At 51.4% G+C, this 25,554-nt stretch overlaps 8 protein-coding genes across 8 annotated transcripts; 2 read left to right on the top strand and 6 right to left on the bottom strand.

The window, feature by feature from the left end:
* Positions 1–158: 158 nt before the first annotated feature.
* BJY04DRAFT_209361 (fungal specific transcription factor domain-containing protein) lies at positions 159–2,988 on the bottom strand (the record flags this gene model as incomplete). Its single annotated transcript, XM_073714110.1, has 3 exons — positions 159–404; positions 1,374–2,508; positions 2,558–2,988. 3 exons carry the CDS (start codon positions 2,986–2,988, stop codon positions 159–161), a joined length of 1,812 nt encoding a protein of 603 aa, XP_073568115.1.
* A 142-nt stretch (positions 2,989–3,130) lies between these two features.
* On the bottom strand, positions 3,131–4,059 carry BJY04DRAFT_113907 (Zn(II)2Cys6 transcription factor domain-containing protein). Its single transcript, XM_073708205.1, has one exon. It carries the CDS (start codon positions 3,894–3,896, stop codon positions 3,273–3,275), a length of 624 nt encoding a protein of 207 aa, XP_073568114.1. The 5' UTR covers positions 3,897–4,059; the 3' UTR covers positions 3,131–3,272.
* A 9-nt stretch (positions 4,060–4,068) lies between these two features.
* On the bottom strand, positions 4,069–6,564 carry BJY04DRAFT_113900 (C6 transcription factor). Its single transcript, XM_073708204.1, has 5 exons — positions 6,309–6,564; positions 5,658–6,248; positions 5,463–5,614; positions 5,241–5,420; positions 4,069–5,198 (listed from the first exon to the last, which is right to left on the bottom strand). Exons 1-5 carry the CDS (start codon positions 6,468–6,470, stop codon positions 4,223–4,225), a joined length of 2,061 nt encoding a protein of 686 aa, XP_073568113.1. The 5' UTR covers positions 6,471–6,564; the 3' UTR covers positions 4,069–4,222.
* A 378-nt stretch (positions 6,565–6,942) lies between these two features.
* ugp1 (UTP glucose-1-phosphate uridylyltransferase) lies at positions 6,943–9,413 on the bottom strand. The gene is made up of 3 exons (XM_073712331.1): positions 9,298–9,413; positions 8,932–9,067; positions 6,943–8,543 (listed from the first exon to the last, which is right to left on the bottom strand). The coding sequence occupies exons 2-3, from the start codon at positions 9,013–9,015 to the stop codon at positions 7,080–7,082; spliced, it is 1,548 nt and encodes a 515-aa protein (XP_073568112.1). The 5' UTR covers positions 9,016–9,067; positions 9,298–9,413; the 3' UTR covers positions 6,943–7,079.
* Positions 9,414–10,676: 1,263 nt separating this feature from the next.
* On the bottom strand, positions 10,677–15,840 carry BJY04DRAFT_113856 (putative membrane bound C2 domain protein (vp115)). The gene is made up of 6 exons (XM_073708202.1): positions 15,411–15,840; positions 15,294–15,356; positions 14,991–15,240; positions 12,543–14,939; positions 12,356–12,496; positions 10,677–12,309 (listed from the first exon to the last, which is right to left on the bottom strand). Exons 1-6 carry the CDS (start codon positions 15,615–15,617, stop codon positions 10,865–10,867), a joined length of 4,503 nt encoding a protein of 1,500 aa, XP_073568111.1. The 5' UTR covers positions 15,618–15,840; the 3' UTR covers positions 10,677–10,864.
* Positions 15,841–18,460: 2,620 nt separating this feature from the next.
* On the bottom strand, positions 18,461–21,086 carry BJY04DRAFT_113842 (putative MFS transporter Fmp42). Its single transcript, XM_073708201.1, has 4 exons — positions 21,009–21,086; positions 20,522–20,947; positions 20,320–20,467; positions 18,461–20,270 (listed from the first exon to the last, which is right to left on the bottom strand). Exons 2-4 carry the CDS (start codon positions 20,940–20,942, stop codon positions 18,737–18,739), a joined length of 2,103 nt encoding a protein of 700 aa, XP_073568110.1. The 5' UTR covers positions 20,943–20,947; positions 21,009–21,086; the 3' UTR covers positions 18,461–18,736.
* Positions 21,087–21,285: 199 nt separating this feature from the next.
* On the top strand, positions 21,286–21,923 carry BJY04DRAFT_196216 (uncharacterized protein). The gene has a single exon (XM_073712330.1). It carries the CDS (start codon positions 21,339–21,341, stop codon positions 21,573–21,575), a length of 237 nt encoding a protein of 78 aa, XP_073568109.1. The 5' UTR covers positions 21,286–21,338; the 3' UTR covers positions 21,576–21,923.
* Positions 21,924–22,425: 502 nt separating this feature from the next.
* On the top strand, positions 22,426–25,109 carry BJY04DRAFT_229850 (uncharacterized protein; the record flags this gene model as incomplete). The annotated part of the gene is made up of 8 exons (XM_073719142.1): positions 22,426–22,612; positions 23,186–23,392; positions 23,463–23,773; positions 23,829–24,096; positions 24,150–24,605; positions 24,656–24,762; positions 24,824–24,923; positions 24,973–25,109. 8 exons carry the CDS (start codon positions 22,426–22,428, stop codon positions 25,107–25,109), a joined length of 1,773 nt encoding a protein of 590 aa, XP_073568108.1.
* Between the last annotated feature and the right edge of the window lie 445 nt (positions 25,110–25,554).

Genomic DNA, 25,554 nt, shown 5'->3' with positions numbered 1-25,554 from the left:
AGAAAACAGGCATATACTTCCAGTCCCGTCGAAGGTCCAAATAGACTATAAACATAGAAGCTCACAGTCAGCAATCAAGCCCTATGAATCACTTTGACAATCCATACCCTTAGAATATCTCCTCGTCGCACATGTCAGTCCGGCCAATCTCTTCTCCGCTATCGATCAGCCGAATGATACCAGGTGTCCACGGCAGCGGCACGCCAACATTCAAGTGCATAGGCTCCATGCTGCTGTTTTTCACGCTGCTCTTCGATATCGCGAGTTGGGTTGCGTCGCCCGGGTGATCCCAGAATCTTGCACTGGTCTTGGAGTACGCGGTGTTCGTGTCCTTGCTCTTGCTCAGCCCTGTCAGTACTCCCGGAGGAGGATGTTGCCATGTCCTCCGGACGCTGACCACAGATCTCAGAGATACCCATAGGAGTGGAAGTGTCTTCAGGGGCAGTATCGCTGGTGATAGCGGCTGTCTGTGAATAGTACTGACTTCGAGGATGTTTGCTTTTCCTCTGGCTTACTAGCGGGATGGTCACACGCCCTAGCAAATGATGAGCGGGTAGTTATGACAGCTTTGTGGGTGGTAGTTGGCGAGGAAGCTGGAATGTATGTATGTATGTATCTATCCTGGATCTATCAAAGAGACCACTCATCAGAAACTTGGGTAAGTGAGTAGATATAATGGTTCGCAAATCTGCAGCGTATTCTGAGTCACTCTCCGAGTATATATAGCCCTAGTAACCAAAGTCCAACCCGAAAGATTGCTCGACCTGTAACTAACTATGAATAACGTAGTTACTATCAGCTGGCCAGTTTTACACTCACTGTGTGGCGTGCGTAGTGTGTTCTATATATTCACACCGAACTCCTTGCCCTTCACCCTCCTCTCCTCTCCATCTCTTTCTACAACCAAATCATATCCCCCCACTCCCACCCATGATGTTCATCCCGCCATTCACCCAATCCAAATCCGCCCCCTGCCCCTGTGGTTGCCCACCTCCCTGTCCCGGGGGCCCAGGCCCATCATCAACCATAACCAACCCATCCGCATACCCGCCAACCCCATACCCAAAGCCAAACCCATAGCCATATCCCTGCCCCATACCCAAAAGCTCCATCATACTCGGATCCTCATCAGCACCACCCATCCCCGAACCGAAACCGTTAACGCCCGGTCCTTGACCCTGACCCTGAGCCATACCCGCACCCATGCCGGAACCCATATTCAAGTCCGACTCTGCGTTCATGCCCATGGACATGGTGTTCATGTCCATGTCGAAGCCCATGTTCGGGTTTACTGTGCCCATTCCTAGATTCGGATTCGGGTTCATGGACCCCATCCCGGACATGCCCATGCCCATGGGCATACTCATGTTGACATTTAGGTTGATGCCTTCCTTGATCTTGGGGAGGGAGTCGCTGGTGGGTAGTTCTGACCTTTCAAAACCCAACTGCCCGCCCATTCTAGACAGGACACGCTCACAAAGCGCGAAGGCGCGTCGGGCAGCGGTGCTGGTAAAGGCGAGGTGGTGGAGCCAGCGGACCGCCTTCTTAGCTTCCTTGATCATGGTGTCGCGGTTTAAGCTCGGGAGCTGGTCGTCTTTGTCGGTGTTGATTTCGGATGCTGAAGCTGGGGAGATGGAGAGGCCGATGAGAAGGGCGGTTGTGGCTTGCATGATGAAGTGCAGGATTGCCCACCAGGGGGTGACGCTGGTTAGCCAGACGGTGTCGGGCTGGTCGGGGAGAATGGAGAGTAAGGAGCAGGAGGCGCGGAGGCAGGCGAGGGTCATGAGGGAGCGGAAGCTCGCGCGGGAGGTCGGGTCGCGGGCTTTCTGGAGCGAGGCGGGGGTGTGTGAGAGGCAGGGACGGCAGAGGGTGATCCGCGCGCTGTAGTAATAAGTCGCTAGGGTGATCCGTTCACGCAGGAACTCGGCATCAGGCGGGATGTAAAAGCTGTCGTCTTTCGGAGAGATGGTAAATCGGTATGGAAACGGCACTTTGCACAGCCAGGTATCCATGTTCCGAGAATGGCCATGGAGTCGAGATTCTAGTTTCATCGAGTGCTCGCGAAGACCCTGGATGCTGTATACGCTGTTAATGACGGTCTGTGCGATGATCAGGAGGTCGACGATGCAGTGAAACACGAGCGTTGAGCTGGGGCTGCATTTCGCCAGCCAGGCTGCGGCCGATGAGGCTTCGTCTTCCGTTTGACACAGCGACAGCTGCAATCTCGTCGACTGTAAGTTCTCGTCACGGAAAATCTCGCTGAGGCCTGGGTTGCGGCCGGTGCATTCTTCTTCAAAGGGCATAGGGAGCAGTGCTGCGCTGAGCTCTTCGCCGCAGCCAGATATGCGGCCGGTTATTGAGGTCAGGAGGTGTTCAAGCATAAAGATAGACCACCATAGACGGATCCGTGCTTCCTTGGACGAATACGGAGTTTTGTCGTCTTTGAACCGCAGGTTAATCCCGAGAGAGATGGCCGCGCGCAAAGCCATGCTAGAAAACTTCGATGCACTGTTCGCGTTAGCCATACCACAGCCACATCCACTGACGATATACACACCGATTGATCTGCCCAAGGGCAACAAGGTAAAAAGCAACCAGCAAGTTGACCTGGATCTGTTGGAGATCATCATGGTCAAAGAGCGCATTCTCGCCTAGGCAGAGCTTTCTCGCACGATTCAGATACAATGTATCGTCGGTATCGGGCTCTCCTACACCGATTTTCCTAGTCAGCCTGCAGTACCGACATCCAAGGGCAAAGATCATATTCAGCACAGCAAGCCACTTGCGCGGGGTATTATAGATCTTCTCATTCCGGTAGAGCTCCTCGTACTGCCACAGAAACATGTGCCGCCGCACGACCGCAAACGACGGATGCACCGATTCCATATACCCTTGGACAAAGAGATCCGCCAGTGGCTTCGGTGGTATTCCATATGTTTCAATGCCATCAGGAAGCGGGATATCGAGGTCGTCGAGGTGATAGCTCATCTCCTGGATCGGAATACGTGAGTCGTTCCGTTCCCCGTGGACTCCGTCGGGGTGTCGCTGCTCCGACACATCCTCGAGCTTCTGCAGCCACGCAATCTCCGAGTTCTTGCCAAAATACCCCGTCGCCACCGTCTTCTGATTCCTGTTCAGATCCTCCTTCACTAGGTCGATGTCCTCTAGCGATCCATGCGTCGTAGTCGAGTCGGCATCGCTGGTGGCGTCGTCGTCCTCGCCATCACCATCCGACTGGGCCTGTTCAGAAGCCTACACTGTTAGTTCGGTTCTCACTTCTCACCAACTGACACCGGAAAGCCCACCGCGAGCGCTTTTCGAATCCGCCTGGCCGTCATCGGATCCACATCATTTTCCATCTGCCGCATCAGCCTCTCGTACCGATCCACCTTGCTCGACAGACTGCCCAGTTGCTTCTGGTCTCGTATCCGCTTGATATCAATGTATGAACACTCCAGCCCGTGCTCGCGGCACTTCCGACAGATCGGCCGCGCACCGTCGCATTTCACCTTTCGCTGGCGGCATGACTCGCAGGCTCGGGCGGATCGACGTCGTTCGGCCGAGGCTTTGACAGCCGTAGCGCGGGGGATGGCAACTTTGTTGCCTCTGTCTTGCGCTTGCTCGTGCGCTTGTGGTTGTCTGAACGACACCTGCTGAGAGGCATTGTGAGGGACATTGTGTTGAGTATTGGGGTCGGGGTACTGTCCGTACGTATACGGCTGAGGTGGAAGCTGTTGAGGTTGGTGTTGATGCTGAGGCTGGTAGTTCGCTCGAGGCACATTGCCAGAAAACGACCCTGGCCTCCACATCCAGTCAGAGGACTGCTGTGCGGGGGGTGCAGAGTCGGGGCTCTGGTTGCTGTATGGCGAGCGATTGGGGTGGAAGTTATCAGACATCACAGAGTCACCTCATGAGGACTTGCGGAAAGCTGTTGTTGAGATCACTATGGTGCAACAAGTTGGAAGTCACAAACAATCCAGCAGAGGCTGGAGTCAGGTAGAGAGGGGCAAGGGAGGGAGTGTTATCGAATGACGAGATTTGTTGTGGCGGCCGAACCCTACAGTACGGATGATGTCATGGATCGCGCATCAACGGTTGGTGACGATTGTGTACAAATCATTCAGAAAGGATCATGCTTCCGCTGCCACCACCACACCACACCACACCACTTATTAGCTGCTGTCGATCGCTGTAGTACGAGCTTGTCATCGCCAAACTTTCGCTAAATTGGCGCAGAGCATCTCCCCCGCGCAATCTCATCCTTGCCGAGACTCAAGCTTTCGTATTGATCAAGCATATCCGTGAACCGATGGTCCCCGGACACGCGGTATCGCTCGTCCTGTTCCAATTTCTCCAGTCCGTCGGCATACTCATCGAACAGCGTCCACGAGGTGCACTGCTCATCGAACAGTTTCTTGATCTCGTCGTCCACCACGAGAGACTCGCGCAGCCGACTCCCTTGGCATTTCAGTCTCACATTCTGCCGAAAAAGATGAAACAGGTTTCGCCCTGAGTGGGACTGACTGGCAACGCAAGAAAAGGCACTTGCTAGCGTCAAAAAGTCGTTATCCAGGATGTCAAAGGTCCCCCGTTGCTCCAGCAGCACAAACAGGGCCAGGTTGATCGCGTAGACGGCGAAGTGGTGAGCTCGATTCATGCCATAGTCTTCACGGTGCTGCCGCGCGAGTGCAGCTATCGCCCTGGCCGCTGACTGAGTAACGTCGCGCTTGTTGTATTTAGACAAGTAGCTGATCCCGGACGGGCTCTCGGGCGTTTCCATTCCCTCCGCGTTGGTTCCGAGGATCTCATCCTCTGCGTGGTACAGAAACAGATTCACGATCAAAGTGTGGTATCGCATCCTCATTATAAGAATGTACGGGGGCGGACGCCATTCGGTACTGAAATGGATTGGCAGATCGGAGCACCATCCACGTAGTCTCTCATACATACTATCCTTGAACTCGTTCTGTTCCTGCTCCGAAGGGTTTGTCCTCCCGAATAGCCATTTCGAAATGTCACCAGCGATTTCACACAGGTTGCACGACTCGTCGAAGTACTCGTTGGAATAGGAAAGACGCCGTTCTTGATCCGTAGGATACGGCCACCAGTACTGCACCGAATCGGGGCTGTGTTTGTCAGGTCGGTCTAGGTTGACCAGGTCTATCAGAGTAGGCCGCTGAAACTCGGCATGCACGAGCCTACAAATTAGCAAATGTAGCGAACACCGTCGAAAAACCTACGAATCGATGTGAAATAATCCCCAGGCCGTTCGCCTGAGCGACGCATCCAGATCCTCCGGGGTAAAGGTACCAGGCATTACAGTGGTCGGATGATTCCCTATAAGTCCCAGTTTCTCGCCGACGTGAATAGCGCGGTGGAGCATTTTATACCCAAGGTCATTCTTCCCGGACAGAGAATACCTATTTAGTCAGACTAGTATAGAAAGCCATCAAATGACATACCTTTCATATAACATGAGGGTACCCTGTAAACACGACAGACTGACAGTGCCAGGCTCCATATCTCTCAACCGCTCAGCCTCTGCCAGAAAGTCATTCCCTTTTGTGATGATATCTCCCGGCGTGACATATGCCTCCGCGTAGGTCGAAAAGTGCTAGGAGATTAGCATAAGTCTTTCGCCAATCAGGCCAACTTACACAAGCATTCGCAAGCAGCGCATTTACCAAGAAAGGACTACAAAACTGCGAGGTCGTATCTTTGCTCGCCATGGCCTTCAGAAACACATCGCGGTCTAAGAAGACATAGAACGGATAATCCCACGTGAAGTAGAGAGAGACGAGATGGGAGACGAGATCCCCGTCCGTCGTGACCGTCGTCCACGGCTGTGCGGGGACTCGAAAAGGCACCTGTCCACAGAGATAATGTATGTCCATGACCTGCGGCCGGAACGACTGCCCAGACCCATCGAGACCGATTGTGTACCGCGTGCTCTCAAGGCGTGGCTCATCGCTCGCCCCTGTACCCTCAAGAATACCCAGTGCGTGGTCGATATAAGCGCGCATTTCTTCAGCTGATCCATCGCGCCGAATGATTTCCAGCAACCGCCAGGCATACGTCTCGTCCTCGGCCCGCATCACCCGAAGCATATCATTCAGCAAATCCCGATGGTAATTGAGTTCGTCGGCCGTGCGTTTCGCCGCCACGCGCCGGCGCTGGTCAAGCGTTTCGTCGAAGATACATTCCCGGCCAAACGCGCGGCAGTTGTCGCATGGTCGTTCGCCGGAGCACTACCGAAACTTGGTCAGTGAAGCTTCATCAGGCACGGGAACATTGGCCTCCGGACCTACCTTCCGTTTCGACTTCTTACAGGCCAGACAGGCCATCGAGACCCGTTTCTTCGCGTCTACCGAGCTTCGCCGCTCGTCTGCTGGGGACTCCCCCGACGACCTCTCATACTGCGGAGAAGGCCCAGGGACAATATGCCGATGCTGAGAAGGTGAGTCAGTCATTCCGCAGCTTTCTTAGTGCTATGATGGCCAATGACCGGTCTTCGAGAGGCGCAAACATAGCAGCTGCGGATTTATAGTCTTTATACTCCGTCCAGGACCCATCTCGTGACGTAGGATGGGGAGGACGGGTGTACGAGGCGCCTTGGAAACGCACACCGTGTAACCAGAAGCGATCGGAGATTAGCCAATTACATACTGCATCCTGCTGTCTGGTTCTTGATGCCTACACCAGAAGAAAAAATCCTTGGAATGACCATGGTTGATTGTGATGGAAGGGCATGGGGAGGAGAGAGCCGCTTGATATGGCAGCGGGAGCCCCACACGTGATAGTGGTACCACCAGATTGGATGCGAGTCTAGACTTGCCAGTCCCTGCGGTGGTTGCGAAAGTGATTGCTGGATCAACATCCGGGACATCCCAGCGAAAACATGTTCCGACTAGCTGTATACATGGGCTGTGCAAACTCAACTTTCCAAGTCATATTAAACCAGATCCGCGCGGTCCGCGCCACTCAATGCTCTATCAGCTGCGCATCATACACAAAGGGTTGAAGTAGGTTTAGAATTAGGGCTAAAAAAGAAAGCTAGATACATTTTCGCTTTCTGTAAATTAGTGCTCGAGAATACGCAGACTGCCCTGGACAACACAGTTCTCCAGCACTGAGCCTGGAGGAATATCGATTGTGCTGGTTTCGGTGGCCACAATAATGACCGTACCCTTAAGCGTCACATTACGGCCCAGGTTAACCCTTCCAGTGATCGTAAGATGATCCAGCTCAACAATGCGAGGAATGCTGGGAATGCGCTTCTGGAAGTCAGACACCTTCTTGAAGTCGGTTCCGAGCTTGATGACGGGGACACCGCCAAAGCGGTTGGGGTCAATGACCAGCTGGCCGTGCTCCAGGCGGTAGAGATCTGACTTGACCAGCAGCAGATCGGAGCAGGTCTTGACGGGTAGGAAACGACGACGGGGAACGTTGACACCGTGGGCGTTCTTGAAGTGGCGGATGGCAGCACCGACGGCGGTCTCCAGCTGGTAGATAGCCTGGTCGGCCTCGCCCTTCTTGTCAGCGGCAATAGACTTCTCGTTGGGGATGATCTCCATCTCGAGCTCGTTGTCCTCGACGACACGCTTGATGGCGCGGAGGTTCATCCAGATGTTGTTGGTGTTGAAGTACTTGAACTTCTTGATAGACTTGAACTCGTTGACGTGCTCCTTGGGCACCTGAGCAATTTCCAACAGACGGGCCTTGCCCTCGTAGTCAATGATGGTACCACCCTTGACATCGGCCTTGGTCTTGTCAGTCAACTCCATAACGTACTCAGACTTGGTGTCGACCATGTGCTGCAGAATGCGGAGATCAACGACAGCACCGAGGTTGTCAGCGTTGGACAGGAAAATGTACTCAACGCCACGGTCCAGGAGCTTGTCGAGGGTGCCGGAGTTGTAGAGAGATTCGAAGACGTCACCGTGACCGGGAGGGTACCAGTCTTGGAGAGGAGCATCGAAGGACTTGGGGGCGGGCAGGAGAGAGTCCTTAACGATTCTAGGGTAGCGAGACTGGTTGAAGGTGATGATATCGACGTTGTGGCCCTGGTACTTCTTGATAATAGACTGGGTGTCCTGATCGGTGTTGAAAGAGTTCATCAGGACGAAGGGAACGTTGACGTTGTAGGTGCGGTTCAGGTGCTCGATTTGACGGACAGACAGATCCAAGAATGACATGCCCTCACGGACTTCGATCACAGACTTGGGGCCAACGCAACCCATGGAGGTTCCGAGACCACCGTTGAGCTTGACAACAGCCAGCTTGTTGAGGAACTCGACGGACGCTTCGGCACCGAGATCATCGTAGCCGACGACCTGAGAGGGCTGGGGAGGGGCAATGCGGTCCCAGTTGACAACGTTGCCCTTGGCCTTGTCGTTGAGGAATCTGCGGAAGAGAGCGAAAAAGTTGTCCATCTCGGCCTCGAATCGCTTGCGGTCGCTACCTTCGGGGACGGTCTCGGCGAGGGCATTCAGGGCATTGCGCATCTGCGACGCAGCCACACTGGTAGAGGCATTTTCAAATGCCTATCATGGTTAGCTTTCGAAAACCAGTCATCAGACATTCGCGAAGAACAAGTAACAGCAGACAACCGTGCAAGCGAAACCAGACCTGCGATAAAAGCGAAAGCCGCCGTTGCGTAAGGTGCGACATTGCCAGAGTTGAACGTGGTACTCCCACAAGCAGAACAAAAATAGCCACAGAGCAAATAGATAGTAGTAAGAAGTCTCAAAACAACAAGAAATATAAGAACTATCAAGAATCCTGGGCGGCAATTGCAACTCTGGGCACGCTCATCCAGGTCAAAGAGGGGCAGAGCGATGTCATAACTGCGGAAGGCGCCCCCCGATTGACAGCCCAATGCAACAAAGAAATCGCGATAAGGAAAAGCTAGCAATATAAAAACCAACTTACCATGTGAGACTGTGACTTTCCATGGTGCTTGCCGAAGCCAGCGGTGTTGGTGGAGAGGTGGGTGGGCAGGTCTTTTGTAGCCATTGTGCTATGCTCTGTTTTGCGGTGTGCGGAGAAAAAGGGTCAAAGAAATCTACTTTGATAGTGTCAGTGCAATGTTAAACAGAACACAGATGGAAGATTCTCAGGAAGTAATTGAGCAGGTAGAGACCGCCTTTTAACCCCCAGAACTGAGCACAGATGAAGATCCACGTTGCCACAGCAGAGAGATGGTGTGTTGAAGCGACGATCGCGGACCAGGGAAAGAGAGGAATGACGGCAACGGTGCGACACAAGAGGAACGGGCAGAGAAGGTTAGGTACTTACAACACTCCAATGGAGGACAGGTAGAAGAGATAAGAGGCAAAAGCCAAGGGGCACGGAGGGGGGGAGAAGAAAAAGAAGAGAAGTAGAGAACAGGGTTTGGGTTGGGTTGGAGCAGGGCCGTTGATGGTTTTATTTCTTCTTGCCAGACAACAATGACGAAAACAGTGGACCTCAGGGGAGGGGGAGCTCTGGTACATTACAGTACCAGCATTACCCGCCTATTAATGCCCCGCCTGTAGCGGCAGTTGAGATCTGTGACGGTACGGAACGCCACGGTCAAGTATGTCTCCATCCTCATCCTCCCCAACAGTCTGGTTTAAGAAGATGGGAGCATTCCAAGTAGACTGGTTCAAAAGTCCGTCAGATGTAGAAGTACACCACCTGCAGTCTGGATACAGCGGAGCGTCACGTACCAATACAAGATACCAAGAGAGAAGAAAAGATAGCGGTTGGGTGTCATCACTCTATCGCAAGATCTACTACTGCCAGTCTAGACTCTGCATGTCTCAAATCAAGATAGTTGAGTGATACCGTACAACAGCCTCAACGCCTGAAACCTCCTATTTCTCGCCATCGCCGGTCACCAGAATCCCAGACTCCCCTTTTTATCCCAGCTATTAATATAGATATCAGAAACTAGCCTGCCTCAGGGTTCAATAACCACCAAATTCGTTCCCGGAGCCCCACCATCACCATCAAATCCAAGCTTCCTCGCTGCTCCAGTTCAGCCCAGTAGCGCCGTACTCCGTCGAACAAGAACAATTCGGAGATTTATCACCCCCTACAAAACTAGCAGTCTAGCATCCAATCTCCATATGCCTGATAGATAGGTATACGGAGTACCCTTACATAAAACAAGATCAACTATCGAGTCCATTGGACCATTCAAAACACCCCCCTTTGGCATGCCCCTCTTCTCAGCCCTCCTGGAGCTCTGTGGTCCTGGCCTGGTCCATGCACAGTCGGCGCCACGCTAAGAACTATGGCATTTTATGGAATTGAAATTGGAACTGCACTCGATTATGGAACAAGTCGGCGGCGGTTCTAATTTTAATTCTCGGGCCCGCATGACCGGTTAGCTGGAGCCCCGAGCCTGATTATCTGCCTCCTTTTCTTTTTCGCTCCCGAGTAAAAAAAGTCGGCACTGGCCGATCGATGGTCATATCAACTGTCATGCTATCCCTGAGATGAGAAAATGGAGCCTCAATATTTGATTACCTCAACTCGATTACTCCGTACTTCAGGAGTCATTATGACACTTTGTACAGAGCAGGTGTCACCCCCAAGGTACCAATGATACCAACATTCTGAGAGTTCAGACGTGTCACTTGCGCTCAGAACAAGCGGTCAGTCACGAATAAACCCAATAAACTCAGCATTTTAGAATTCAATAAGAAAAGGTATCTAACAATCATTATTATCCAATACCCTCCACCCAAAAAGTCATGTAAACGCTACATCATGTGGCAAGTCCACAACGTTTCATGTCAAGAAGAAAAATGTCAAAAGAAGAATGCAAAAAAAAAAGCAGAATCGTCAATATTATGTGCTGCGCTCACCCCCAACCTTAAGCCCCGCTGACACTGCGCTTGCTGAGGAAGCTACGGCGAGGCTTCCTCGAGTCGGGGCTGTCTTGCACGTCCGACGTGCTGTCACCCGCATTCGAGTATGCGGTCCCGGGCCGGAGACTATCCCCGGAAGCCGAGAAGCTGCTTCGGAGTACAACCGTTCCAGCGCCCACATTCACCGTCTTCTCCTGTCCAGCGACAGAGCCCTGATCACCGACGAAGAAGAGTGTCTCTCCAAGGACACTATCAGAGCCGAACGTCGCATGATCAACGACTCGGACCTGGTATTGCGCGTCGGCGGTCGTGTTATGCACACGGCATGTCTCGCTTGACGCGTCGTACTGAACAGGACCGCCGCCGCTCTTGATAGCCTTCGTTTTGAGCACCTCTTTGGCTCCTTTGGCGCCGATTGCTCGGACAAATACACGGACATTAGCTGACGGGGGGAACCCGTTGGCGGACACGACCGAGATACTAGCCGTGCCGCTTTCGCCCTTGCCTCCAATGCTAAGTCGATCGCCGTAGTGCGATACGCCACTTCGGGTCCGAGAATGATGGAGCTCACTCTTGGGTGTCGAGTTGGGAGGGGTCTCTCCGTCCACAAGAATGGCGCTCGGGACATCTTTCTGTTCCTTCTCATCGTCTGATGATGATGAATCATCGCCGCGGATCTTGGACATAATTCCGTGCTTCAAGAAGGAAGCACCCTTGATAACGTTGCCACCGACGAATCCAACCCCCTTGACGGGAGCACCGACAATCTTTCCGGGCGTGGCGAACGTACCAGAGAAGGTGGATGATCCTTGACGAGAACGCATAACATAGGTAGGTTTAAACAGCAATTTCAATCTGATAGCACCCGACTTGCCGTCAAGAGTGAGGGTGACTTCTTGACCCTGGAAAGGATCCAGCATCTCGAGATTAATGGGGACGCCGCCGAGGTAGTCCGCCTTGTCACCGAAATCCCAGTCATAGACATCGCAGCGGAAATCAGCGCCAATACGAGACTTGATAGGGACCTCAAAGAACTCGTTCCATGCAGGGTGAAGTGTCTTCTTCTGCACTTTGGTTTTGAAGACTTCCTTGTCATCCAGACGGAACTTACAGTACGGGTCGCTGTATCCGTTGCGGTCGGCAGAAGGAAGATCGGCAGCATCCAAGACATCCACGCGGAGGGTGCCCATGTTATTAATACTCTCTGTCGGGTCGAGTTTCATGGTGACAGGAATATAGCGAGCACTGACAGTCACTCTGCTGACCTCACCTTCGCTAGATCGCAGGACCAGCTCTGTGGGTGTGTACAGAATGCGCTGAAGCGTACTGAAAGTGTCACCTGTCAATTTCGCAACAATGTGCTCGTCATCATCGTTCTTGGCATTGAGCTTCTCTACGATTCGAAGGGTAATCTTAGAGAACTCCAGTTCACGCACGAATGCATCACCGACTACTTTGGTCAACACGGTTCTAAGAGAGGACTTGGGGTAACATACTGTCTTCAACCTTGGCACTCTTCGTGCGGATCTTTGGCGAGGACCAGACTGGGAACATGTAGTCATCCATCAGAATTTCCACATGCACGTTGCTACGAGAAAGCTGAACCTCGTGCAGCTTGAAAACTAGGAAACCAGATTCTAATGCAATTAGCAGGATCCCAAAGTACTGGCGTAGAATGCTTACCGTGGTTGCCGAGGTCGTCAACAGAGATGTAGGTCTTGGGCACTTCCTTGATAGATCTGACCGACATGGTTTCGGAGACCGCTGTGCCTGGCCGAGATTCAAGACTTGGACGACCATTCGTTTGTACTTCCGCATTACCATTTGTAACTCCTTTGCCGGAGGCCTTGGAGTCCACGCTTATAGACTTGGAATGATGGCTCTTGCGCTTAGAGTCAGTACTCTTCCTCCCCAGTTCGGTACCTTCAGTCTCGCCGTCAAGGTCCATTTCTTCGTCTTCTTCAGACTCATCTTCTGGGTTGACAACCGGGATGGTTGGGTAGAAAGCAACGGTGTAGTTGAGCGTTCCTTTGGAACGATTGCCGAGACGGAGAGTGCTGGACAGGGCCTGCTTCTCATCATCAACTTCATATTCGCCAGCCTCATTTTCGTGGGCATAATCTGCGGCAGAAAGCTCGATCGAACCAAGAGACCGATCGCTTCCAACCGATTCTTCGTCCATGACTTCGAGAGTCAGTTTTTCGCGAGCACTATGAATCGGGACGTAGACCACCTCGTCCCAGTCTGGATCGAGGTTGTTTCTGAAAGTGACCGTCCGAGCCTTCATGTAGCCAGACAGCAAGACACGAGCGTAAGGATCGGACTTGCCCATCTTCTCCAAGTTCCGCAGGCCTGCTGCGTCCTTAAAGTGAATTCGCAAAACACCAATGGGGTCGACATAGCCGGCGCCTCCTGCGATGCCTCCGACTGCAACAGGCTTCCAATCAAGGATAAGCTTAGCACGGCCAGTTTTGGCGCCGTGGAGATGGAACCATTGGTGACCCTTCTCCATCATCTTGAGCATGTCATTCAGTTTGATCTGATAGGATCCGAGGATAGGATCCTTAACCAGATCGCGGTCATCCTTGATCACAAGACCAAGGCGGGCAGTCTTCCTGTCAGTAACCAGGAACTCCTTGGAGGAGTTTTGGAAGATAGGGTTGTTGGTTCGCTTGAGCTTACTCGTAATGTGAATCTCCTTGCCGTTCAATAGAAGTACACCGTACGGGTTGAGTTGCCCCACAATGCTCTTGGTTCCGTCGAGATCCTTGGCTTGCTCGACGGTGAGTCGGGCAATACCGGTGTTCAACTCTGGTGGCGGTTCGACCTCTCCGTTTTCCAGTTTTCTACCGTCCAACACAGGGAAGAATCGGACGTCCGCATGGATAGTACCACGAGATCGGCCGCTCGCCAAGACTTCAAGGTAAACACTCTCGTGCTCCGGCTCTTGCTCAAGCTTGTCCAATGCGAAAGTAGCGGTTCCCAGCTCCTTGTCTTTGCGGAATTCGTTCCAGTCGTAGGGCTGAATAGTCAAAGTATCTGAAAATGATGTTATGATAACATAGATTGTCTCGTTCCACCTCGGGCTGTCTGTGTCCTGAATCGTCTTCGTGCGGCCAATCTCGGTCCGACTATTCAAAGACACGACTGCGTAGGGATCAGGAGTACCGGCAAACTTATCAGGGTTCTTGAGCTGGCGGGCACCATGAAGAGTGACAGCAACAACACCAATCGCTTGATCAACAGCGTTTCCAGAAAGCATCTTAGCAATTTCGATGGGGAAGACGTTTGGCTCGTACATCATGGGACCCAGGTTGGCGTGAATTTGTTCTTTGATAAAAGTCTCAAGTCCAGGAATGAAGTTGATGTCGAATCCAAGGGTGTCACCACCAAGAGGTTTACAAACGTAGTCCAGCTCCGGCTTACCCAAGAAGCATACATCGACCCTTTCGATATGCGGGAACGGGATTTGAAGCTTCACCTTCACTCTCATCAATCCGCTGCAAGCCATGTCCTCGACAATCACGTCAAGACCTTTGCTGACAACACCCTTGCCCACACGCACCTCTAAGACGATCTTAGGGTTAATTTTGTTCTTGAGCTGTCGAGCAGTCAGGTCCATGACATCGTTCGGTGTGAAGCTGAATTTCCAGTCCATGATCACCGTGTCGACTTCCGTCTTGGGATACGTTTTGACATGCTCGAGACGCGGGGGCTTGCTACCAAGAACAAATGTTTTCAACCGCAGACTATCAAGAAACGCGGGCGTAGACGTGCTCAGAACCTGATCAACCGAATTGATGATGGTATCGCACATCACAGGAGCATAAATGGGCCAAAATTTAACGAGAAAGCTGTTGATCCATTCCAGGCTCTCTGTATCGGTCTCCAGACGTTGCTTTGCCATTTCACGGTTAACGTCGTCGCGGAAGTTTCGCCGTACTCGGCGAATCGATGTCCGGTAGTAGGTGCTGCAAGCGGCCATGACAATAAACACCCAGGCTAAACCACCGCCCAGAACGGCGACAATCCACGAAGCTAGACAGGCGAAAACGATAACGCCGGCATTGTGATACCAGTCTAGGGACAATTAGCACCCCACCTAGCGACGGAGCTTTGCGATCCACCTACCGCCAAAGAACTTGTCATCCAGTTTGCCTTCCAAAAAGGTCTGGTGATCCAAGAGTGTAGATTCATCATGCTCCTCCTGAGTCTCCTCATGCACGAACCGTGGCGCCCAGCCTGTTCGGTCGCGTGCCCAGCGCGTATCATCATCCAGCTCTCCCTCCTTCTTCGTTTCTGTTTCTCCGGCTTTTTCGTCTAGTAGGGCAGTCGCAGATCTCGGCGGAGGTAGGTCATACGGTGCGGGAGTGCCATCGTCCTGTAACAGTGCCGGTTAGAAAAATCGCCCGAAAGACAACCATGCAAACTCGCCTTGTCTGTGATCACTCCAACAGCCTTCGGTTTTCGATCATGGTGGAAGCCAGGGGGTAGTTGCTATCCAAACTCGACGTTAGCAGCCATTGTATGGGGGAGATAATTTGAACGTACCGCTTTCGCCGCGGCAGCTTTCTCCTCGGGTGAGGCGTCCGGGTCAAATTGGTAGGCTGGGAGACCCGCTGCTCGATTCTCGTCGACAAGCTTTTTCTCGACTGTTTCTGGCTTTATGTGGGATTGAGGATCTTTCGCAGCGGCTTGAGCTGTCTCAATGGCTCCTTGCTGCTTCAATTCGGTGGCATCTACATTTTGAGACGCCATGGCTGTCGATGAGCCTCCGGCGGGCACCTAGACTAGACCAACCGTACGATCTAGGCACAAATCATCAGCCAACCAGTCGATTTCACAAAACTATTTGCAGTTGACAGGAAATTATGACAGCCAAATTCCAATGTAGATTATTGAGCATTAAATGGAACGTGACGTGAAGAAAGAATGGGCAGGGCTGAGAATGACGGTTGCCTTGCCGCAAAGCTCGGTAGCGGGGACGCTGAAGCGCGGCAAGTTGCAGCGATCGGAAGAGATACCGAGACGGAAAGGGATGTTACTCACATGAGATTCAACTATTGACTACTGAGACAATGGCCTGAGGTAGCAATTATTTCAAAGAAGCAGATGAGGGTGTGCCGAGTTAAGAGAAAAAGAGCGAGGGGAAGGTTAGGGGAGGCAGAGGTGAAAGTGGAGAGAGAGGAGAAGAGTGAGGAGATTCAGGGCAGCCGAAAGGTGGAAAGGAAGAGGAGCCACTCCTGAGTCCTGACGACGCAAACGACGCAAGTGGCTCGTGAGGAGGTCAATTCTCCTCTGAGATTATGGCCATAAAATGAGCGCGATAAATAAAGAGCCAAGGCTGGTCGTGACGTCGACAAGCAGCTCCAAAAGGAAGCGCCGATCGATGACCTTGATGATCTCGACTGCTGAATTAGCCTCAATTGTCGAGTAACAACCATCCATTGCAACAATTCATCGCTGCTAAAATCTACAGCCCGAGTCCCAGGTTTCTGGTTCAAGTTGATCAACTCCTTTTCAATCATTGATCATTGTACGATCGACTAATTAGTGAACGCCGGACTCGGATCTATTGATTTGACATTGCACAGCCACTGCTCAGCTGAGCCACATATTTATTACCTCGTCTTGAACTGGAGCTCTCTAGGCGCACATAAAACTCAAGATTGCGAGTTTTGAGTTCAATCTTGACTTCGACTCAAGCTTCTCAACTTTCCCTGGGCTTTAACAAACTCTCCAACAGTATGAAATGAGGATATTCTGGTGCCTTGCCAAGCTCGTATGGGCCCCCATCAGTGTGGGGGTTCCGGCGACGATCGGGCCAGGTGTGGCTGACCATCACTCTTTGCTCAACTACACCAATCAAACAGGCTAGATTATATTGACTCTCTTGCTCAAATCACAAGAATCAAGGATTCTGTGCTTACACAGTTGATACACATTATCTTCCAAAGTCCAACTCCTCAAGGCTCAACTCTCAAGCCAGCTCTTCCAGCAGACGACTTTTTACACGTGGCATGCAGAAATGGGTCTGGTCTTGCAAGTCCATCCCACTCCACCACACAATCCAACCTTGCGATCCTCGCCACTAAAAGTCCGTTCAGATCGCTTTTCCTTCTGCTCGGTTCGAATCACCCCAAACTCATGCAGTAGCATGCCGCGCTTGCCAGTCGCAATGCGTCTTTTCTTGCTTCTGAGCAGGGCATCCCTACCGCTTGACTGCGAGGCCCAGCCCCCATCGTTCCCAACCTTGAATTGACCTTCTTCAGCAGTTCAGCTCTCTTAGTCTTGGCCTTCGTGCATTCCGACTTTTTTCCGCCGTCATATCTCCGGTCGAGGTTCACCATTGTCGAGCACAATATGGCTTCTTCCTCTTCTTGGAAGCCCTGTACCGACTCTTAATTGCCAACTAAACGTACATCAAATCATAGTCACACGTTCAACTGTTCAAGCAAGTTCGCGCAGTGCTCCAGTTCCACCTCGCAGTTCAGCCAGCCAGCCAGGCGGGGTTTATCTGACCTAAACTGCAGACTGGCGATCTCGTCTCACTGCAGATTCGATTCGGTCTCGGGCCCGTCCAGAGCTTTTTCTGTTCTGTAAGCCTTCCTGCTTGAGTGATGCGGCGTTGCAGACTCCGTACGACCCGAGTTCTGAAGCTCGTCGCCTTGCGTCTATTAGCTCGGTCGATGACAGATACCGTTTAGTTGATAGAAATCAAATGGGATCCATCTCCTTTGGTTTATATAGCGCATCGGTGACGACAGCAGTACTCCGTACTCGAAACTAACCACTTCACCTAGCCCTAGAAGTCGCATCCGTTTAGTAATGAAAGTTCGCCTGCATCGCTCGACACACAAATGCATTAATGACCTCTAAGCGATTATTCAGAAGAGGCACTATGTCTTGGGGTAGTAGCATATCAACAAAGATGATGGTAACCTACACGGAACTGTTCTCGGGGCTTTTCAACTAGGGTCGTTGCTCCTGATAATATATATCCGATGCCATACAGCAACAATAATTAACTCGCAACCACAACCAGCACAAAACTACTCCAGTAGCCAGAGCACCCGCGAAATATAATATATACTCATAGAACCCAGCATCAAAGTCCTGGAATACTACCTACTCCTTTACACTCCTTTCCAACTCTGTCATGAATTCAGATCTCGAATTGGAGTCTCAACTAGCATACAGTATAAGTCAAAAAAAAGGGGGAAAAAAACAGCCAAGTCTCTTATTCCTTTGCGATATCCTTTAGATAAAGATCATTCTTCTCATCGTATTTACTCCGTATACCGGGTGCCATGAGCTTGATACTAGATGCGCAGCGAACATATCAAAACAGCATAGATTGTATCTTTGACTATCGACTTGCATATAGAAAGATAATTTACAGGGCGAGGAGGTTACAAGTTGGCGTGGAGAAGGATGATTTGACGGTTCCACTGTTATCATTGACCAAGGTTTACTTTATGATCTCATGGATAGCATGCAGATGTTGTGATTAGCAATTTCTGACTCGGCTTCGAAATTATATATATTATACAGGGCAATATATAGTAGAAGTACGCGCTGCTGGACCACGTTTTTGAGTTGGTATATTGCCGAAGAACTGACCAAGTGCCTGATATAAACAACAATAAAGGCTGATGGTACACTCTTAGAGATAGGGGAGTGGAGTAAGAATAGTTAATAGCGTGGTAATGTAGCGAAGCCAAATCAGAAACGCTAACGTATACGTACATATATGCATTAATCGCATTAATCATGTATCAGACCAAGGACTGCCAAATGATAGCATCTACCAATCCATAATTGAAAGAATGACGGGACACATCTAAAACCAGAAAGAATGGTTGATCCAAGGTTACCTAGGGAGACCTTAGACTCCCGTAAGAGGGCGAGTGCGGTCTATCCCTAGTTGGTATTGAGCGCGCCTGCAGAAGGGGCTGCTGCTCCCAGTCTCTCGTGGCAACTCGGTCGTAATCTTGAACCACGACTGCAATTTCGGGATCCGGCTGGGCTAGCTCGGGGTTGAATTCGGGGGACTCTGCCATACGAGCAGCTTGGCGCCAGACAAAGATCACGAGTGAGAATCCGGTCAACGCCGTAAGACATGTTAGGATGAAGTTGACGGGTATTGGGTTGCGGTCAAAAACGGTAAACGTGAGAGCATCAAGACCTGCTTGGACGAAGTTTCCGAGGCCTGCGACGCATATTATGAGTCCATAAACCTTCCCGAAAGTGTGGAAACCGAAGACTTTTGCGGCATAGTCGGATACTGCGGTGTAGTAGAACGGGCGGTAAATGACGAATAGGATAATGTTGCCGTACGCCGCTTCATAGCTATCTGGTATACAGCCTAGTACACCAATCAAGGTTGCTGTGGTGGCCAGAACGAAGAGGACAAATGGGGTGCTGGCGCTGTCGAGGATGGTGCCAATGAACGGGACCGCGCAAAGGCCACCCAATGGTAGGAGGACATCAAAGAACTCGTTGATGCGTCGCGCATCTTCGACCGAGTCGAATAAATATTCATACTGTTGCCGAATGGACGCGACAAAGTAGTTGATGCGGAGCATTTGCAGTACTGTGAAAGCAGCGATGAGAAGAAACCACGGGGAGCGGATCTGCTGAATCGCAGAGTAGCCATGTAATGCGCCCCAAACACCGCCGGTGGTGTGCTTGGTCGGTGGACTCGGTTTCGCTTGCGCCTGCGTTCCGTTGGCTTCTTCAACGTCTTGGCCGTCATTCAACGCCAGCCCCAGATCAGTGATCGCAGAGGCATTGTCGTCATCAGCAAGAAGGTCCTGAATCTTGCTGACAACGTCCTGACGGTGCATACGCCGGTCATTTCGTTGTCTTTCGCCCTCGTCGCGATCCAAAATGTGGTCGTCGACATGGTCGCTTGCTTCTGCAATTATGTGATCCTCCGCTTGTTGGACAAGTTCTCCAGCTGTCTTGTAAGACGTTTTTGGCATGACTGTAAGCTGTGCCAACAATATGAGTACCGGAATGAGAAGATATATTGAGAAGAACTTTTGCGACGAAAAAGAGCCATCTGTCCTCTCGTTGATGATGCGGAATATCAAAAACAGCGCACTCGACGCATCGAAAGCACCGGTTAGGGCGGAGAGAATCAATCCGGACCGAGCTGGGAATGTATTTGAAAGCTGGAAGGATGGGATAAAAATGAAAGGACCGCCGAGAGCTAGTAGAAGGTAGCCAGGTATGTATACATCCGTCGGAATGCGGTTCGCTAACGTTAAGAGGAGCGCCCCGACGAACAGCAGCATACTCCCAATTATTCCACATACTCGCGGGCCATAAGTATCGAGAATAGTCCCAACCGGTAGAGCGGATACATTCGTAGCGACAGCCGCTATCGTGAACATCAGGTTAAGGCTGCGCACAATTAGCTGGGACTCCGCTCAGGATACAGTGCGGTATTTACCGTAGTTCTTGCCCGTAGCAGGCAGTCTCATCACCTTCACAGAAGTTGCTGTAGACCCCCTCCCTAATGAACACAGGTTTAATAGCTGCGAAGCCGAAGACTACACCAGCCGCGAAAAAGCAGTATATCACCGCAACGGATACCTGGACTTGGAGTATTTCAGCACAAAGAACCTAATTGACTCGGAGGGCGATGAACATACGGACTCGCTTTACGCCGCTAACTTCGAAAGCCCCAGTGGTCTCTAGCGGCGCCCAGGTGTCTTGGTCCAACTCATCAGATTGCAAAACCTGCCCTTCGTCCCCAGCTCGGTGTGTCTGGTCTTGCTTAGAAACGAGGGAAGAGACCCTCGATAGAGTATTGTGATCATCATCAGCGCCACTTGCGGAGGCTTGGGTCCAGCCCAGTCCGGCGTATGGGTTGAAGTTTAGACGGTGCCGTAGGGAACGAAGATCACCGGTAGATGGAAACGAAGACGTTAAAGAGGTATCAGGTAAATCGTGGTACGAATCAGCATCATCGTCGGCTTCTGGACCTGGACTGTGTTCGTGATCTGGATGACGGCGGAATGACGCTGGATTTTGTTCCCATGACTCTAAGTAGGAGACGCGAGGGAGCGACATCCTACCTGCACCGGTATTAGCTTAGCCCCGCGACAGAAATTAGAGAAAGAGAATTCATTTCCAGACCTTTGCCGACGTGACTTCAAGCACTCAGTCTGCAAACAAGCTTCTCTCGTCAATTGTCGACCGGACAAGAATGGATGAAACGGGCGGTTGCAATGTGGACGGGAGGCAGTGAGAACAGCCAAGGAAGACTAGGTGCGGGGAATTCCTCCAGAGACGGGATGCTAGTTATATATACCAGGGTGGATTGGGAAGGCGGATGCCGTGATAGTCTGAGATGTGGCTTTTAAAATAGATTGTGCAACGGAAGGACTATAAAAAGAAGGAAACAAAAAGCATGATGCTAATGGCGAAGTGGATGGTGAAAATGAGGAGAGAAACAGGGTACATGCGATGGCTGGCGGAACGACGTCACCTGACTGGAGCTCTCCCCGCATCGTTGACCAAGTCAGTCTGATAATTGATTTCCTTCTGAAGTTTGGCAGCCTGTATCTAACTATAGCACTCCAGTTCTTCACCTTCGCCATTAGTCCACCACCATCAGAATTTATCAGATACACTTTGCCTATCTCTGCAGCAGATTCCTCCAATTATGCACTCGACTCATGGACGTATCTAGGCCTTGTGTGACCTGCAGCCGGTGCAGCTTGTACGACTCCTGCCTCAGATTCAATCTCTCATTGCCATTCGGCTTTGATTTCCGACGAAATGAGTCGGAAATGAGATTCACAATCACCGGCATTAGAGAATCGCGCCGATACTATCGACCATAACACTCGGGTATCCGATTCTCAGGCACGTAGGAATGAATACCAAGGCTCAAAAGTAGACTGCCACAGTGCCAATCGGCAATGCTTGCTCCTGACAGCCTTCCTTCACCGGCTGTGGCAACCGGGGAATGTGCGATCGAGATTGGCCCAGTGAACCTTTGAAAAAGCGGATACAATTGCGAGCGATGTACGGAGTAGGGTGACGGGCGCTGTAAAGACTTGCATAGAAACGGAACAATCTGCAGTCTCGGCAGCTTTCATTCGGCTCCGGGGCGCCGTTGAGATGATTGGATCCGCCTAAGCAAGGATCTCAGGTCTGAGCCTCTGGAGAGGATGCTGAATGGATGCTGCAGGGCCATTCGGAAGCCCCCAATGCCCGAAAGTTCAGCTACTGCAACTAATAAGAGTTGTCAACGTCTCCGAGGACCAGATGACTCCATCACGAAGCGCAAGCTATGGTAATTCGCAGGGCCTCTGCATGCGATTGACAGCCTGAACGCAAGATCTGGCGAACGGGCGTGCGCCATTCCCCCTAAAGGATTGGAGACTGAAGATCGAGCCAACTCTTGCAGTCGTCGAGTTCAACGTGCAATGGGTGATACCAGAATGCTCCTGACGAGCCCCAGTGACAGAGCGAAGACAAATTCCCATCTTTAGTTGTGAGGATTGCTTGATTTGGGCAGTGATCAGACGCCAGCCTGCCAATCGCCATGCGGTTCTCGGGGAGAATGCGAGACGCGATCGAAAAACGTCTAAGCTCGAGCCACTGGGGTGTCTGTGATGGATTCGGGTTCATTTCCACCATGATTATCCTCATTCCTCAAACCTTGCCATGTGGGCGGGAAGTCAAATTAACAAGCATCGCCCCTGAAGCTGCGAAGGGTGCCGCTGAAGACCGTACTCCTAGTTGAGGAAATGATCTCCCTGTCTCCCCTTCTCCTCTTACCCTCCCAGGTTTGGTGCCATAATGATCTTGTCGCTTCAGCTATTGATGCCAATTCGACGGCTCCACTTTTTGCATGAACGGTTTATCCACAGTTGAGCCGTTGTACATTATTTTGCCCATCGCAATCACTGTCACATTGCGTTTTAGCTGCATCTACATCATTTAGTGCTCCTGATTCTTGGACAACCCTCAATATGCATTATCTCCCTCTGTGTCCCTCGTCTCCTTTGTGGTGTTTCAAAAATGAGTTTGCTTCTTTCTGTTTCCTTATTAACTGCCAATGGTTGCCCTGTCCCACATTGATATTCCTCACATCTATGGCTTTCACCATCTCGACCCGAGAGCCTGCCCGCCGATAACGTGATGAGGGGATGGTAAGTGGGATATCTCCGCCTGATGGGCATGTCTTGGGCGTCGTTTTGGTCCTGACCTTGCTCCTCCCAACAGTCTTACCTGCCGCAGACGCCATTTGAAATGTTCGCTTTTCCAACGAAACCCAAATCCTTGATGTCATTGTCTAATAGCTACTCTGATAGGTGATAAGACTGGCACAGAATGTCTTCGCTGTCAAAGGTCCGGACGAGAGTGTATTCCTGCACCTCCAAAACCCGAGGAAATCACCTTTCGACACGGCCAAAACCCCTCCATGCGATCTCGAGCACCCCCTCGTTACGGCGAAAGTGATCTATCCTTTCCAGGCAGTCAAGTCTGGGTTGAAGTGCCGTCTGAATGTGCGAAATCTAGTTGTCCGCCTTTACGCGGGCTTTTGAGGGCTGGCTTTCAAAACTAATAAGGATACAGTATCCTTCGAGGACGAGACAGAACAAACGGCCTCCGAGTATCAAGTCCTCTCATCAGACACGTCGCCAACTTCCATCAGACCAAAACGCAGGACTCGATTCAGCAACTCCACATCAAGCCTGCCTTCGATACCCTCTCCAACTCAAGCGGTTCCCTCAGGCGGCATCGATTCACCCTACAAGAACCCCCACACCCGAACAATCTCCATGGACTCGGCCTTACCACCGAATACCCCTCACGATAATCCCAAGTTGGCGGATTTCAATGAAGCCTTCCTTCTGCGCCATTTTCAGCGGACGCTAGGTCTGTGGGTATAGTGCTCGCTTTCCCTGTTTATGGCGACTTAGCTAATGGTCTGGTTGCCAGCTGGACTCTTGCGATGACGAGAGACAATTCGCCGTCGATGTAGTGGAGCGAGCGCCGTCATACCCTCTCTTACTCTACGCTTGCCTGGCCACGGCAGCTCGCCACTTGTCACAGACAACGAATCTCGTCCCACCGAATACCGCAGATGAATATCATGAGAAATGCATTGCTATACTTCTCCCTGGCTTGGGAAACTGGGAGTCAAGGATTGGTCTGGATATCTTACTGGCATCCACAGTCATACTCCGCTTCTTTGAGCAGATCTCCTGTATGTCATGCGATCATTAACATAAACAATGAGCTTTCCTGACACTTGAATAGCACAGGCCCCGTCCAACGACTCGCAGCGTCATCTTCTGGCCGGTTCGGTATACATCAGCTCTCATGTTGACTGTGCGATATCCGGCGGCCTTGCCGAAGCGTCATTTTGGGTCTTTGTGATGCAGGACATACAGTTCGCCTTGTCGTCGCAAAACCCCCTACGTCTGACATTAAGTCCATTTCATGAGAAGCTGCAGCTGTTATGGACCCAACGAACATCCCAAACAGACCGAGACTGGGCCCGTCGAGCAGTATGGCTTCTAGCGGGAGCTATCAACTATTGCTATGGTGCTAGTGACCCTCACACGAGTGGCGCGGATAGAAGTATGCTGAAGCATAAAATCAATAACTGGGAAGCACGAAAGCCTGACGGATTCCGGCCACTGCATTTCTCGCTTGCCGATGTAAGGATGGGAAGACCTTATCCTGTTGTTTGGTACACAAGGTCACTCTACGGTAAGCTCGATGATTGCGTAACATTCGGACCTAACTGACGCTAAGGCCAGCAACGGCAATTCAACATATATGCATGGCTAAAGTATTGATTCACGAATATGAGATTCGAAACTTATACGCTAGCCCAAACCCTGGCCAGGAAACCAGAACCATAGAGGTACACTTTATACGAGAATTGATTACAGAGGATAAAGAGTCTGCTACTGATGAAATTGTAGGACGACCTGAAGAAGAATCTAGGAATTGTTTTCGGAATTGCGCTCTCTAGTGATGGTGACGCGTCTGCCCGTATCATGGCATGTCACGCACTTTGCGCATGTAAGAACCCTAAATCTTCATTGATTTTCGAGGCTAACAATTGTTCTAGGTGGATCATGGGTGACCGATTCGCTCTCACAGAGATCACTTCTAGACCTTCTCCATAAGACCGAAACAGAGAATGGATGGCCATGGGGTTTTATGGCACAGCGGCTCAGACAAGAGTGGCGCCTGGCCACAACCTGACCCTACCAACTCACGAACGATCAATATGTGCAAACGCGTTTCCCTGATTAGAGGGCTAGTGCAAGGCTCGGGACGGATGCCAGAAAAGGAGGGGATCAGCCCAGCAGCCTTCCGTGATCGATGTTTCGGTATAGTAGCAAACTGCGTCGTCAAGGGCACGAGTCTCCCTTCGGAGCACAGGATTGTCCTAGTCGGATATGAGACCCATTCCTCCCTAGGCTGAGCCTATCACTACCACTAGCGACCTCTCGAGGCTGAGTACCAGCTGTTGCCGCACATGCCTTCCTTCCGTCAAAGCGGTTCATAAACAAATTTTCGAGCCTTTAGATGCAACCCTGAAATGAAAATAGCTATACGATTCTCAACACCGCCAGCCTGCGGCTTTCTCAGAAAAGGACTTGCCCACGTGGCCAATTTTGGGTACCTCAGCCTTGCGGAGAAGACA

This window comes from Aspergillus karnatakaensis (assembly GCF_047715665.1).
Source record: "Aspergillus karnatakaensis strain CBS 102800 unplaced genomic scaffold BJY04scaffold_47, whole genome shotgun sequence".
In the NCBI taxonomy this organism is placed as follows: Eukaryota; Fungi; Ascomycota; class Eurotiomycetes; order Eurotiales; family Aspergillaceae; genus Aspergillus; species Aspergillus karnatakaensis.
This window is presented reverse-complemented; position numbering and strand designations above follow the sequence as displayed.

Excerpts from the sequence above, each read along its gene's own strand:
- BJY04DRAFT_113907 (XM_073708205.1), bottom strand. The coding sequence starts at position 3,896 with ATGTCTGATAACTTCCACCCCAATCGCTCGCCATACAGCAACCAGAGC.
- BJY04DRAFT_113900 (XM_073708204.1), bottom strand. The coding sequence starts at position 6,470 with ATGACTGACTCACCTTCTCAGCATCGGCATATTGTCCCTGGGCCTTCT. Across the intron at positions 6,249-6,308 it reads GTAAGAAGTCGAAACGGAAG|TGCTCCGGCGAACGACCATG; the intron begins GTAGGTCCGGAG and ends AAGTTTCGGTAG. Across the intron at positions 5,615-5,657 it reads CGCTGCTTGCGAATGCTTGT|CACTTTTCGACCTACGCGGA; the intron begins GTAAGTTGGCCT and ends CTAATCTCCTAG.
- ugp1 (XM_073712331.1), bottom strand. The coding sequence starts at position 9,015 with ATGGCTACAAAAGACCTGCCCACCCACCTCTCCACCAACACCGCTGGC. Across the intron at positions 8,544-8,931 it reads GAAAGTCACAGTCTCACATG|GCATTTGAAAATGCCTCTAC; the intron begins GTAAGTTGGTTT and ends TAACCATGATAG.
- BJY04DRAFT_113856 (XM_073708202.1), bottom strand. The coding sequence starts at position 15,617 with ATGGCGTCTCAAAATGTAGATGCCACCGAATTGAAGCAGCAAGGAGCC. Across the intron at positions 15,241-15,293 it reads TTGGAGTGATCACAGACAAG|GACGATGGCACTCCCGCACC; the intron begins GCGAGTTTGCAT and ends GCACTGTTACAG. Across the intron at positions 14,940-14,990 it reads GGATGACAAGTTCTTTGGCG|ACTGGTATCACAATGCCGGC; the intron begins GTAGGTGGATCG and ends AATTGTCCCTAG.
- BJY04DRAFT_113842 (XM_073708201.1), bottom strand. The coding sequence starts at position 20,942 with ATGTCGCTCCCTCGCGTCTCCTACTTAGAGTCATGGGAACAAAATCCA. Across the intron at positions 20,468-20,521 it reads TAGCGGCGTAAAGCGAGTCC|TCCAGGTATCCGTTGCGGTG; the intron begins GTATGTTCATCG and ends AAATACTCCAAG. Across the intron at positions 20,271-20,319 it reads TGCTACGGGCAAGAACTACG|CCTTAACCTGATGTTCACGA; the intron begins GTAAATACCGCA and ends AATTGTGCGCAG.
- BJY04DRAFT_196216 (XM_073712330.1), top strand. The coding sequence starts at position 21,339 with ATGGCTGGCGGAACGACGTCACCTGACTGGAGCTCTCCCCGCATCGTT.